Source organism: Pristis pectinata, chromosome 24 (genome assembly GCF_009764475.1).
Source record: "Pristis pectinata isolate sPriPec2 chromosome 24, sPriPec2.1.pri, whole genome shotgun sequence".
Lineage (NCBI taxonomy): Eukaryota > Metazoa > Chordata > Chondrichthyes > Rhinopristiformes > Pristidae > Pristis > Pristis pectinata.
The window spans coordinates 22,089,537-22,105,264 of NC_067428.1; the positions used below are offsets into that span (position 1 = coordinate 22,089,537).

Consider the following 15,728-nt stretch of genomic DNA (forward strand, 5'->3'; position numbering starts at 1 on the left):
GATACAATATATCAGAAGACAGCATGAACCTGATGTGTTAAATGACCTCCTCCTTTATTGTTATATGTATAAGAAGTTATACCTTATCACATGACACACATTCATTGAGTATATCTCCAAGAGTTGTATGTTGCAGACTGGCGCAATCTGGGCTGCTTTTGCACCTAAACATAATTTCTGCAACACTTTTGATGGAGCAACAGCCTTGGAACAAGGACATTTCTGAGAAAATGTCTTACTATTAGACTTTTGGTGAATAATCCTGTGGTGAAATAAGGCAGTAAGTATACAACACAGCACAATTTGGATATGCAGTTTCATCACTACATATTCATTATTATATATAAACCTTACAGAATAAGGGAGCATGCATTTCTATAGCCTCTTGCAGTGCCAGGACATCCTAAAATGCTTTGCGGCCAATGAAGGATTTTTTAAAGTGTGCCACTGTTATAGTTGTGGGAAATGTGGCAGCCATCATTTGTACAGCAAGGTAGCAGAGACAGCAGTGACCAGACAATCTGTTTTTGTGATGTTTGCTGAGGGATCAATATTGCCCAGGATACTAGGAGAAATTCCATTGCTCTTTTTCATTATTACTGCATGAAAATATTTTACATAACCTGAGGAAGAAAATTTATTGGTTTAATTTCTCATCCACAAGACAGCGCCCCTTCAGAGATGATGAGGGTCAACAGGGAATCCCTAACTGCAATTTTCTCTCAACAACCCAGTGGAATATTAGGTTAGATTCTCTCCAAGGCTGTGGAACAGGATTTGAATGCATAACCTTTTGATCGAGAGGCAAGAGTGTTACCCAAGAGAGCCAAGCAATATATCAGAACACCTCAACTTCAGAAAAGCAACAGCATTTCCCAATCCCTCGCTTGTCATTTCCTGACCTCAATGATTATCAAGATGTGTCAACCTCTGAGTTTTTTTTGCTGTCTGCACAAAGTCTACGTCAGAATTCAGGCAGTGCAAATTCAGCCCATGAAATGGCTGAAAAACCGTTCTTCCAGCACTGTGTGTCTGGAGTAGATTCAAACCTAGTACCAGAGGTGAAAGAGTAGCGTCCAACCCTTTGCATTGAGTTCTCTGAAGAACCTATACATCTTCTCCCTTTCTTCCTCCAATTCTGACGTCCAGGCTTCAGAAACATCCCAGCACCCAGCCAGCCAGAGGCAAGAAAGAGAAACACAACAGCAACCTGGAGAAACGCAGGTGAGGTTGAATGACCTTTTCAAGTGACCTTTGAGACACTTAACGAACAACACTGATTTAAAGAAGAGCACTGCACCATATAATTCACACTGGCATTTAAAATACATCGTATAATTTTAATGAGATTAAATGCAATAACTTTATTCGATATTTACAGTCTTAGAGGCTTTAGATTAAGCTACATTACTAATTTCCCAACACAATTTATGGCTGAATCAAAGTCCTATGTAGGCAAAGATATCTAAACTCTTCATATAAAAATGGCTAATTCTATACTTAAAAGTAACCTTTTAAGTTAAAACTAGATCTATAATAAACCACAAACAATTCACTTTTATAGATACAAAAGTCCTCAGGAGAAATATGATCCACATTTGCCATGCTACTGGCTTTAAGTGATGCACATTTTTTATGAAAAATCAATAATTTTGGCAAACAGCCTTCTTCCTCGGTTTAAAATTGAGACTTATTGCTTGGACACCCATTGTTTCCTAAGGTCTCAGCATTCATTTCTCCTCTGTCTGTCCTCTGCTGCGCCTTCAGGCTTTGAAAACCCAGGTTTGGCATTCATTAGTCGCTGTCTAATAGTCTCCTTTATCTTTTCAAATTTGGTGATGTCCTACACTGTTATTTTTGACTCCATATGTAAGTTTCACGGTGAAGAAAGATCTCTGGACATGGAATGAATGAGATGTGGTGGTTATGGGTTGCAACAGAAAGGTCAGATTCTGAGAAGGCTTGCTCTGTTTGAATTTGCCTGGAGTTACCCGTGCTCTCAGTGTTATATACAGGAGCTTATCCTCTGGAAAATAGGCAGCCACATACTACAGTGCCTTGACATAGGAAATATTGATGAATGAGCTCTTTTTCTGAATTCCAATGTGAAATATTTTCTTCATCATAACCAGTAATAATGCTTAATAGTGCTATGATGTCTGTGTGCCTGGTTTACATTATATTTGTGCATCCACCCAGCATAAAGACCTCAATAAACCCTTGAAGTAACAGCATATTTTAAGATATTCAATGGTAATGGGCCCCTTGTCAAACAGCTGGAAGCTTCAGATGTGATAGTTTACATCCTTCAAATTTATGTTATTTATTCTTTACTGTGAGTTTTTGTGCTGACCAGGCTTACTGGTGGGAAATGGTTCGGAGTTTTAACCCCATGAGATTAACAACTAATAGGAGTAGCCTGGCTGATAATCAATTAGTAATGCCATCAGTCCACAGGGTAGGAATGTGACCAACTTCAAAACATTCTGAGTGCTATTCTTCACTAAATGTTCCAATATACATCAGAATATAAAACTTTCCCATTTATTAATTCATGTGCTATGGGCAATATTTTATTGCTGCTGGAAATCTTAATAATACTGGGTTATGTTGTCTTTAGTTAGAAGATGACATCTTACCATACATTCTGCATAGGTTCCAGGTCATGTAGGTTCTTTACAGCATGCTAACCTGATGGTTATTGAAATCATTATGTTCCTACCATCCAGACACTGGAATCTTTATGCTGGTACATTCAATGCATTATATTTTACAGCAATTAGAGCCCTGAGTTATCATAATCCAGTTAGGGGCATCCTGAGTATATATTTGTAAGTAAATACTGGAAATCTGTGTTGGTAATCTGTGTTTAATTCTACAGCCTACCCTTTGATTGCAGTATCCCTGAACTGGACCACTACAGGCATAGTGGAATTATAGAATGCCTCAAGTGCTAAATCTCAGAATTTCAGGCTGCTATTTCATAAATCCTGCAGTGGGCATTTTTGCAGAGTTTCCTAAACAGACCCTGAAATAAGACAGTAGTAATTCAGAGCAGAGACTAAGGAATTTACAAATCTCTCATTTGAAGAGACTCATGATAATACTGGATTGAAGGAAAGAATTGCGTGGCTAATTTTTAAGGTTTGTGAGTTGTCCATTGAAAGCAAGAAGTGTAATATGATCTGGACAATAAATCTAAATATAACCCTTAGCTTATTTGTCAATCATAAATGTCCTTAAGCATTTAAGTGGCTCCAGTTGTGGGATGTGAAGGATGTTCAAGAAAACCGTAAAACTTGAACTGAATTAAACAAAAGAGGGAATTAGTTTTATGTTTAGACAGGCACAAAACATGTATGGACAAAGATCAATCATCTCTTATTGTCAGCTAAAAGTATATAGGGGAGTCCGAACTCCAGGTAAGCTGAATTCTTGTTAAGGTAGTCACAACACTGCAATCTATCTGATATTCATAATTTAAACTCCAATGAGCAAATCTCAAAAACTAATAGTGCTATCATTTCTCAGCATTCTCTGTATGCTCGTGTTCACATAATATACTAATCTAATCCTCCAGGATGAGGTGTAAATTGTCTGCCCTGGAGCATTCAACCCCCGAGGCCCCACCATCTCAGTCTTGGTGCAGGAGCTCGTGTTGGCCCTCCTCTCTCAGGTGGGATAAAGTAGTGATCTAATCCCAGTTCATACATGCAGTAGCAATTGTAGGCCAGCATCGCCAAGGTTGGGAAAAATGTCAGCCCAAATCCAAATCCACGATAGGCACTGCTCAATCCAGCTGTAATCCAATATAGCAACCTGTAAGAAATTGCATCAGTTATAAGCTAAATGATATAATCAGGATCTTCGACAAATCGGTTGACCGGGTGTGTATGCATGTGCATATCTGTGTATTTGTGTTTTGTTTTATTGAAAGGCCCAAAATGGTATTTCTTTTACTCCTAGATCTTGTCTGACCAACTGAGTGTTTTAAGCATTTCAACTTTTACTTCAGACTTCCAGTATCTGTGATAATTTGCTTTTGAGTGTGTCAGTGTACTTATGTCCATGTAGGTATGGAACTGAGTGTGTGCATCAGCATGTGTATGTCAATCTGCACTTGTCTAAGAAAGCACTAAGTATATTCTGGAAATTGTTACTCTCTTTCATACAACTTGAATAAAACTGTAAGAATATAACTTGCTTTGTTCTGGTGGCAGGATAAGAGGGAACAAACAGTAGTATTCAAAACCAAGGGACGAACAGAAAGTTATTTCCACCACTTGGTACACTAGTAATTGTGTGATTATAATGTTATGAATGTATTAAAGAAAAGAGTGATGGAAAGATGGAGTACAATATCAAGAGCTTGTCAAATTCCTGTCAACTTATCCCCTGGTAGCCCATAAACTTTCTAGCATCTAACAAGACACAAATCAGGAGTGTTATGGAATACTCAGCACCTGGCTGGATTGGTACAGATACTCACTAACCAAGACAAAGCAGTTCAGTTGATCAGCACCCCAACCACCATCCTGAACCTTCAAGAACTCAAGAAAATAGGAGCAGGAATGGGCCATGTGGCCTGCCTGCCATTCAATATATCCATAGCGAATCTATGTTGGCCTCAACTCCTCTTCTGTACTATTTCCCCATAGCACTTAATCTTTCAAAAATTTATCTACTTCCACCTTAAGTACTTCTGATGACCTAGCCTTCACAGCCCTAATAGGACAGAGAATTCCAGAGATTCACTCCCTCTGTGAAAAGAAATTTTTACACATTCCCATTTTAATGACCAGCCCCTTATCTTGTGGCTATGTCCCCTCATTTGAGACTCTCCCACTAGTAAAAAAACATCTCAATGTCTACCCTGTCATGCCCCCAGGATCTAGTATGTCTCAATAAGTTTCACCCTTCATTTTTCTAAACTTTAAAGAATGCAGACCCAAACTGTTTAAACCCCTCTTAATAAATCTTCTGTGAGCAGCGTACCATGGTTGAAGTGTTTGCCATTTGCAATCTGCAGCAACTCAATGAGCCTTCTTCAATAGCACCACCCAAACTCATGATATCTACAGCTAGAAGAATTAAGGGTAGCTGGTGCATGGAAGTACCACCATCTCAGTTGTAATTGGATGTTTAATCATGGTTTCTTCTCACTGTTTGGTCAAAATCCTGCAACTGCCTGCCTAACAGGACAGTGTGAGCACCATAGCTGGTGGGATGCAGTGATTTTGGAAGGCAAGTTATCATCACCTTCTCCGGGGCAATTAGAGATGGACAATAAATGGTGGTCATTACAATGGCTTCTTCATACCTCAAATGAACAATAAAAGCCACACATAAAAGGCAAAGAGAAACATACATATAAGAAATTTTTTTTTAAAATATGGAGAAATATGAGCCTGGAGTAGATATCTCTTGGTTGGATACAATAGGTAAACTAAGTGGTATCTATGTGTTGAGATTTCAAGGATTATTTAATTGCGAATGCACTACTGTAAATAATTCCTTCATGTTCCCCTCATTGATTTTTGTGTGTTTAAGAAGCTTGGTAATGTGTTGGATAAATGTCTGTGTTTATTTCAGATTCCTGTTAAATAGGTAGATGTGTGAGTTGTCCATTAACGGGTGTTATATGCATTTTGGTGGGTTATAAAGTTCCTATTAGCAGAATCCAAATGTGTCATAATATGTTCCAGGTTCTTAGTAACAGCATGATGTGTAAATCTGAGATTTACAGCTTGGTCTAGGTAGATTTATCATAAGGCATTTACAAAATCTGCAAACATTTACAGCAATTCTAGCAAACTGATGCAGTAAAACTGAATCTATTTTGAAACACAGGTATAATTAAACATAAAGTGGTCCTATTACCACCAAGCAAATTAACCAATTCAGAGTAAGAATCTGCTTGGGGATAAAATTAAAACCTGATCCAACTATGGCCAATTCCAACCTGAACCGAGTCTGAGGAATTATATTTTTAATATACCCAACCAATCCCACATTGATCCCAAAGGACTTGGGACAGGGAGTCAGGCTCTAAGTACTGACCTTTGGTGCATTTACTTACAAAGAGTTGGCTCACCTGATCTGATTGGAGCCCAAGGGCCTATAATTTTTGGGAGGCCTGACCTAACTTGTATCTGATACATGGAGTCAGGTTCCATCAGGTTGGAGTCAGGTAGCCAGGCTCCAATTCAGAGAATGGATGCAATCACTGTTCCTAATCAGTCAAAACATGACCCTTCTTTACGTGTGGGCCAACAGGGAGAGGGTTGTCATACTACTTATAGACTTAGAGAATTGTTATGAAGCAGAAGAAAACTATTCAGACCATTGAATCCATATCAGTATCCAGCAACCCCATTAGCCCCACAGCACCACTCTTTCCCTAAAGTCTTACAAGCTTTTTTCCTTAAGCATCTATACAATTAAAAGCCCTGATTGATTCTGTTTCCACTTCATTCATAGGCAGCGAATTCCAGATCATCACTAATTTCTATGATTTTTTTCTCATATCTCCATTTGTATCTTTTGCTTTGTCTTTTAAATCTTTTAAATCTATGTTCAACAACACTCCCTCCCCTATCCCTGGAAATAGAGGAGGATCTGCTCTAATTGGGATAGCTCCCCTCTAACTTATATTAAGCTGTCACAAACCTGTATATCTCTATGAGATCTCGTCTAAACCTTCTTTGATCTAAGTAAAATAACTCCAATTTCTCCAGGCTAAACTCAGAGCTGAAATCTCTCATCTGTGGAACCATCTCTAGGACCTATGATCCTTCTTAAATTGTGGTGACCAGAACTGGATGCAATACTCCAGTTGTAGCCTAATGAGTTTTCTATACAGATTCAACATAATATTCCTGCTTTTGTATGCTGGGTCTAGAAATATAAAACCTAGAATCCCATATGCCTGACTAATGACCCACTCAACATGTTCCACAACTTCCAAAGATTTATGCATATATCACTTTAGAGCACTGCTAATTAGTCTATATTTAGTTTTGCATATTAGTCTATATTGTGTGTTTCCTTTTCTTTCTGCACACTTCTCTTTGTCTGTCTCCTGTCTGCCTATCTATCAGCCAACCCATGTCTTCTTGCAATCTATTACAACCCTCTTCACAATTCCAAGTTTCATGCCATATTATTATGTAAGGTATCACAACAGAGGCCACTCACACAGATCCTATTGGATGGTGGTAAGGACTGGAAAACTGGCTAATACTACTTGCACAATTCCTTAAGCCTGATGGTACTAGTTCTGCTACCCCAGTTGAACTTGACTCAATGTAAAGATACGCCCTTGAGTAAATCCTTGTATGTGTGCTCACTCACACTGAGCAGTCCATTGGGAGAACTCGGCCACCGTTAGCCTTTGAGAAACTCATAACGACACCAGCAATGCCTACTTCATATTGGTTATCACCTTGCCACTGCAAAGAGCCCAGATAATATGGAATGATCTTCAGGTGCTCCTGATGAAGGTAGGTTGCCATAACAGCCATGTTGATAAAGTAGATTATAAACTGTTCAATGGAATTGCCAACATATCTCTGATGAATAAGAACAGCACGAACATTAGTGTCCAAGGGATCGATGGCAGTAGAGCAAAGCCGGGACAGAGAACCTATCACAACACCTGGAAAAGATCAAATGAGATCAAAATCAAGAGTCAGTCAGATCACGAGCAGCAAAACCATGACCGAAAAGAATTCTATCAACATTTTCAACTCAAGATATTTTGCATTATAAAATTGTAAGAAACTGTTAATAATCCATTTGAATGTGTCTTTAGGTTGAAGATAAAAATTGCTCAGATGAGATGGTGCAATGACTTTTCAACATGGTGTGCCAATGTGAAGGGATTAATCCTGGCCATAAACTCCATAAAGAATTAAGGGTGCAAGAGATTGTCTCAGTTTATCTGAGTGTTATTAGCAAGGCTGCCAACTAGTTTCATTGAGAAAACGGTTATGAGCCATCTACTCGATCTGTTGCAATCCATAAAGTGAAAACAATCCCAAAATACTGCTGGGAAGGGAATGCCAGGATTGTAATCCCGCAAGAGCGAATTATGTCAAAATCAGGATGTGTGCGCCTTGAGAGGAACTTGTGTTCCAATGCAACTGCTACCTTTGTCCCCAACAATAGAGGCTATGAGCTTTGTTTTGCACATAGAAAGACAAAAAGATCCAGTCACTGGAAATGGATGATTGATACACAATGGAGGATCAGTGGCAGTGGATTCATATAAAATTCCTCTTTCAGCTATTGTAACAATGTTGACTATTACAACTCAAAAATGAAAGAGGACATAATGTCAATATATACTGTGAAGATAACCTGCAACATTTTTGGAAAAGCTATTTTTTTTACATGAGCCTTCCCTGAGTCAAATGACAAAGCAGTCCATTGGTGGAATGTTATTTTGTAATTATTATTTTATAATTAATTCAATGGTGACTCATTCAGCCAGTCCCAGCTTCACTGTCACGACCAATATAGCAACCTAAAATCTTCGTATGAAATTAAAGCATTAATTAATTAAGCACAACAAAGATCCTTGGACCAGATGGATTACACTGAACCTTTGAAAGGCATCTTAAATGTCCATTGAGGCTCAGGGTTATCCATCGCTGTCACTGTGGAATAACCTTGATTTATTTTTGTTTCAACAGAGAAAGCAATTACAGGTTCATGCCTTCTCTAGGTCCTGGGGAGGTGAACAGGATGGGTTCTCTGTTATTGAGGGAGTCAAAGACATTGTTTATTTTGTCTGAAATTGTGGCTATTCAGTCAGTATAAAAAGGATTACTTTGGAAGACAGTCCATTCTCAAGATTTGTTAGGGTATGGGCAATGCTAGAAAGTGTCATCAAAGGTGGTACCAAAAGATGGGTTATTTGACCACATATTGGAGGCGGGAGATCAGGAAATGGAGAGAAGGTCCTGTGGTCTAAGTAATAATTAAATGAAGAACTGATGTGAGGTGTTCCCCATAAAGTAGAAGATAAAAAGTGTTTGGAGGCAATGGAATTAAATCTTTTCAGGAGGGAGAGAAAGAGATGAGAAGGGATCTACAGGGATTTCCATGTAATGTAAGAGAATGTACAGAAAGAAAGGCAGTAGGAGACAAAATGGAAAATAAAACTCACTGAGTGGGAGTAAAACAGAATTACAACTATATGAAGAGAGGAATGTAGTAGGCTGAAATGGCATTTCACACTGATTTATTGGAAGAGTTAGCCAGAAATAAGCAGGTTAATGCATTTATTAAAATAGCAATCATCAAATTGGTAAATCGGTTTATTATTGTCACATGTACCGAGGTACAGTGAAAAACTTTGTTTTGCATGCCGTCCATACAGATCAAGGGAAAACAATAGCAGAATGCAGAATAGTGTTACGGTTACAGAGAAAGTGTAGTGCAGGTAGACAATAAGGTGCAAGGCCATAATGAGGTAGATTGTGCAGTCAAGATATCCCTATAATATTCATAATATTATATGAATGTGTAAAATATTTTTATTATAGTCTACAATTTCTACCCAAGTACATCTTAAATGGAAAACTAACCAGTCCTTCACCCTGAAAGTGGGAGCAATGTGGAACATGCTACACAGGGAGAGGTTAGATGAACATTATAGGGGAGAGAGTTTAGCACATCATGGCAAAAATAGAGCATTACAGAGTAAGATAGGAGTGAATACAGGATAAGCTGAAGTAAATCATAAACATTATCACAGGCTGGGTGGGCTGAACAACTGCTTTTTTGCTGTATTCTAGTTGTAAATTCTATGAAATACTTTTAAATGTGGAATTTCTTAGGAAAGAATGGAGTTCTAACTCTGTCATATCTAAACTTTATTCTGTCTGTTAATGGGAATGTGTTTCATTTTTCACGTTCTTTTGTAACTACTGAAATTAAAGTTTAATTAAAATATATATTTTTATATTCAAGAAATAAATTCCTACATTGCTACCTTCCTCAGATAAGATAATAGAAATGATCTTGACCCGTTGAATCCTGTTGCACCCTCATTAACAGTCAATTCAACAGGAGAGGCAGCCTTCACTCTGTAACATTGTCCAACTCTACCCTTTCCTCAGCCCACCAGCTGCTGAAACCCTCAAATATGCCTTTGTTATCTCTAGACTTGCTTATCCTGAAGCATTCCTGACTGGCATCACTTGTTCTATTCTTTGTAAAGGAGGTCTTTCAAACAGAGAATGGAGAGATATGGGACATTTGGTAGGCAGAAGGGATTAGTTAGTTAGGCGTTTAATTACAAGTTTAATTAGATTGGCACAAAAGCGTGGGCCGAAGGCCTGTCGCTGTGCTGTACTGTTCTATGTTCTATGTTCTAAAACCTGCTGCACTTGTCCTAACTCACACCAAGTGCTGTTTACGCCTTCAGCTGCCCAGCTCTGGAATTCTCCAAATCTCTCCTTTCATCCTTCAGTGCAAAAATGGGGTGGTAGTGTGCATTTGTGGAAGATGCAAAAAGATTAAGGGGGGATATAGAAGGTTAAATATATGGGCAATGATGTGGCAGATGGAATAGAATATGGAAAAAATGTGAGGCCACCTCTTTGGTAGAAATAATAGAAATACAGAACACTGGTTAGATGATGGGAGATTCAAAATCGTTGGTGTTCAGAAGGACCTGGTTACGAGTCACTGGAAGTTAACATGCGGCTACAGCAAGCAATTAGCAAACAGGCACAGCAAGCAACTGGTATGTTGGCCATAATATTGCAAGATGATTTGCATACAAGAGCAATTACATAGGGTGAGACTGCACCTGGAATATTGTGACTTTATTCCGTCTGTTTAATGGGAAAGTGTTTTCATTTTCACATCCTTTTGTAACTACTGAAATTAATCTTTAATTAAAATATGTATTTTTGTATCAGGCAAATTCCTACATTGCTACCCTTCCTCAGATAAGATAGTAGAAATGGTCTCGACCCATTGAATACTGCAGCACCCTCATTAACAGTCAATTCACAGGAGAGGCAGGATGATTCAAATTTCAGTCTTGCGACCAAATAATTATTTTTAAAGGGCAACGTTGTTAAAAGGCAAACGCAGCATTGCCGATAATGTATAATTGTTAATAAAAACAACCTGATTTAGTGAGGTTTTACACCACTTCTCATAAATCAACAAGGGGCCTTTGCATATAATCTCAGTTTTACTGTTGGAATTATAGAAATACAGCACTAGTAAAGCCATTGGGTCCATTGGCATTGCTATCCCAACTCTTTGATTAGTGTTATGTCCACTAATCCTTTCCCTCATAAACAAAGGAAGGATATACATGTGATAGCAGGAGTAGAACAGAATGATACTTGGAAGGTAGTTTGCCATATGAGGTGAGATTATGAAGACTGGGGCCTATATCCTGTTGAGATTATAAGAATGAGAAATGATCTCATTGAAACATACAGGACGTGATGGGATAGATGCAGGGATGATGCTTCCGCTGGCTTGGTTGTTTAAACCTAAGGCCATAGTCTCAAATATGAGGTTGGCCATAAGCAGGAAGATCTCTCCACCAGAGGTAGTGAGTCTCTAGAACCCTCTACCCTACATGGATGTGGTGGCTCAATTGCTGAGTATAGTCAGAATATGGATTGATAGATTTTTGGATATCAATTGGATATGGGTTTAAGATAGGAAAATGGTGCTGAGCTAAAAGATCAGACAAGAATTTACTAAATGGTCGAACAGGAACACAAGTAGGAAAAGGAGTAGGCCCCTTAAACCTGCCCCACCATTCAATATGATGACCGCTGATCTGTCCAAGCCTTCCACTCATCCTCTGTGTCAATACCCCATAGCCCTCCAATTCCCCAATCTTTCAAAAATTTAGCTACTTTGAATAATCTAGCCTTCACAACTATCTGGGACAGAGAATTCGAGAGATTCACTAAATCTTGGTTTCAGATGATCAGCTTCTTATCCTGAAAATATGTCCCCCTTGATCTAGACTCTTCAACTAGTGAGAACATCTCAACGTCTGCTCTGTGATGCCCCCTTGGGATCTTATTTGGTTCATTAAGATCACTTCTCGTTCTTGTAAACTCTAAAGAATACAGACTTAACCTGGAAGGAATACATAGGTAGTTCTGCTATAATGCAACAGTTTATGTTCCTAAGAAACCTTGCATTATAGTAAGTCGCATTAGAGTAGAACAGGCTGTGGTTGCCTTAAAAGCACAGATCTAAACAGGTTTTTCGTGATCCCGCAGTAACCAATGTGGCCTGCGTAATGCAAATAGTGTTCCTTAATCCATCAATCATGTTATAACCAATCCACATCATGGAAATAAGCATTATAGCAGAACTAACTGTAATAGCTTATGAGGGAAAGGATTAGTGGACATAACACCAATCAAAGAGCTGGGACAGCAAATGTACAATGGACCCAATGGCCTTACTAGTGCTGTATTTCTATAATTCCAACAGTAAACCAGAGATTATGTGCAAAGGCCCTTGGTTGATTTATGAGAAGTGGTGCAAAACCTCACTAAATCAGATTGTTTTTTTATTAACAATTGTACATCATTGGCAATGCTGCGTTTGCCTTTTAACAATGTTGCCCTTCAAAAGTAATTATTTGGTTGCACGGCTGAAATTTGGATCATCCTGCAGATTGGGTAAATTCAATAAAAAACCATACACTACCCTTTAGAATGTCCCAATGATTTACCATTGGCAAAATAATTATGAATTGTAGTAATTGTTGTCATATGAGTAGTTGGCTCCTCTTTCCAAACAGAAATGCCAGAAATGACATTGGGACTACATAAATCTTATGCCCATTTCTAATTCACTGTCTTCAGTACTGTCAGATGAACCACTAAATCTGGGGTATTTTAACAGAGGCATTACACCGAACAAATCACTGAGTGCTTCTGTTGAATTTCTGGACATAGCAACTTGATACAAGTGCATTAAACGTTATTACAGATTGTAATTTAAACCCCATGGTTCCTGAGATGGAACGATTGTATTTTGAAATACTCTTTCAATCTGCAATGTGTTTTTGGAATTTTCTTTCAGCAGCAATTACTGGGACAGGTCACTCTACTGCTTAAAGATTTCCCGCAGTGTTGGTCATGGTGTATTGGTCATGGCTTCTTTCTCTTGCCCCAGCAATAGTGGTCATGGTTTCAGCTGCCAAATCCCTAAGGTCTGGAAATACCTTCCTGCCTCCCTACCTCTCAGACTTCCTTTAATATCTCCTCCTTTGACCAAGCACCTCTAATATCTGTCAAAATATAGTTGAGTAGTCTCCTGTGAGGCCCCTTGTGATTTTTAGTAAATTGATAAAAGGGGCCTCACTAAATTCAAGTTTTTGTTGAAATCCCTGCTTGTTCAGCACTTCGTTTTTACTTAATCAAACGGAACAGCTAACAACAGCTTTCACATCTCAGAGATGGGCAAGGAGCTTCAAAGTTTCTACCTGCGCTGCACTTTCTCTGTAACTGCAACACTATATTCTGCATTTTGTATTCCCTTTTACTCCCTCAGTGCACTGATGTATGGAAGGCGTACATATCTGTTTAGATGACATTCAAGCAAAAGCTTTTTACTGTATCTCGGTATACGTGACAATAATAAAACAATACCAATACCAAGTGAAGCAGGAGTAGGCCATAGTCCTTCAAGCCTATTCTGTCATTCAATAAGATCATGGCCAGCCCTATACTGCAAGTCCACTTTCTTGCTCAATCTATATTTTCTACAATTTCATTGCTATTCCAACATCTATCAATCTCAGTCTTGAGATTACTCAAACCTAGCATCATCATGTAGAAGAGAGAACTCTACAGATTTACAGGTCTCTGAGAGGAGAAATGTCTACTTGTCTCAACCCTAAAAGGCAGACTCTTATTTTTGGGTTTTAACCCAACTTCTAAGTGCTCCAGCCTCTTAGAATCAACACTATCAACCCCCCCTCTGAAAAATATTAGTTTCAATTAGATCACCTCTTTTTCTTCTGAGCTCCAATGAATATTTAGGAAAAGCTTCCTTAATTTCTCCTTGGAGGACAATCCTCCCTTGTCCTATGGGTCTGTAAGACTGCTGCAAGGATAAGGAGGAAAGGCTCATTGGCAAAATTCTGTGAACTGTTTCTCTGAATCTGAATTAAAGGTCATCTGTTGGTCTCTGTCAGGCTAAGGAGCTAACTGCCTCAAATAGTAACTGATCACGATAACTCTAGGAGGAAAAGTCCTTACCCAGAAAAGCTTGAAAAATATTAAAGGAATAATAAAGTTTGGGATCATTTAAAGGAAAAACACAATGCTTCGAGCATTGGGAAGGTCTGTGCAGTGGATCTGTGATGTCATGGAACCATCACATTGGCTCTCTCCTTGAAATCCCTAAACATTTAACTTGTTACACCAGAGAACACACCTCCCACAGGGAAGAGGAAATATTTCTTGGTCTTCTATTTAGTGTCGGAAACAAGTATAGCCCCTTATTGAAATGTATTCTATTCTGTCTTTAATAGCACAGTCAGACCATACTCCTGCCTCATTACTTCCTGTTTTAGTGCAGCCCCAGGCACTGTTTTACAGCGCAGCCCTCCACTGTTAAAACGTTTCCTGTGGTGCTCCCTAAAAAGTGGAATCCTTCTTGCTAAATAGTAGCCCAGGCATTCAATAAGGCTTGCTTTCTTCAGTTAAAGTGAACCTCAAGAGCCTCTGTGAAATTCATTGTAATATCCCTTTCTTGCTACCATGTATAGCCTATGTTTAGTATGCAATGATGTATGAACACCTCTTCAGTTAGATCGTAGGAAAACACACCAGCACCTCTACTTGCTCCGAAGGCTAAGGAAATTTGGCATGTCCCCGATGACTGTCATCAATTTTTACAGATGTACCATAGAAAGTATCTTATCGCCTGCATCACAGCTTTGTATGGCAACTGCTCTGCCCAAGACAGCAAGGAACAGCAGAGAGTTGTGAATGCAGCCCAGTCCATCATGCAAACCAGTATCCCCTCCACTGATGCTGTCTACACTTCCCGCTGCCCAGGAAAAGCAGCCAACATAATCAAGGGCCCCTCCCTCCCCGATCATTCTCTCTTCTCCCCCCTCCCATCGGGCAGAAGATACTAGAGCTCGAGAAGACCAGGCTCAAGGACAGCTTCTACCCTGTTGTTATCAGACTGTTAAACAGACCTCATACGCTAAAGATGAACTCCTGAACTCTTGATCTCCTAATCTACCTTGCCATGGCCCTTGCACTGTATTTGTCTACCTGCACTGCACTTTCTCTGTTACTGTAACATTATATTCTGCATTCTGTTTTTTCTTTCCTTTTGTACTACCACAATGTACTTCTGTAATGTCTGTCTGGATGGCACGCAGAAACTTTTCACTGTACATGTGACAATAATAAACCAATTACCAATTGGAGGGGTAGCAGAGAAGCCCAGTGAGGAATAGTCCAGACTGGGTGGGGTGGGGTGGGGTGGGGTGGGGTGGACAGGGGGTGGGTGGATGGTGAGCAGGGCAATGGTGGTGTTGGGGAAGGGGAGCCTACCAGATGGATTAATTCACATGAGCCTCACTAACACCCTGCTCCAGCATTGCCTGCTCAATTCATGTTGTAATTTGAAATACAAACAGAAAATGCTCTGATCACGACATGGGTTGGTTGGCATCTGAAAGCAAAAGCAGGATTAAA

At 39.2% G+C, this 15,728-nt stretch overlaps 1 protein-coding gene across 1 annotated transcript in view; it reads right to left on the reverse strand.

The window, feature by feature from the left end:
• Window positions 1-1,344: 1,344 nt before the first annotated feature.
• The window catches only part of LOC127582567 (uncharacterized), a 44,261-nt gene continuing 29,877 nt past the window's right edge, over window positions 1,345-15,728 (reverse strand). The window contains 3 exon segments of the mRNA XM_052037926.1: window positions 1,345-3,819; window positions 7,445-7,472; window positions 7,475-7,657. Of these exon segments, the coding sequence (XP_051893886.1) occupies window positions 3,612-3,819; window positions 7,445-7,472; window positions 7,475-7,657 (419 nt within the window). The 3' untranslated portion in view covers window positions 1,345-3,611.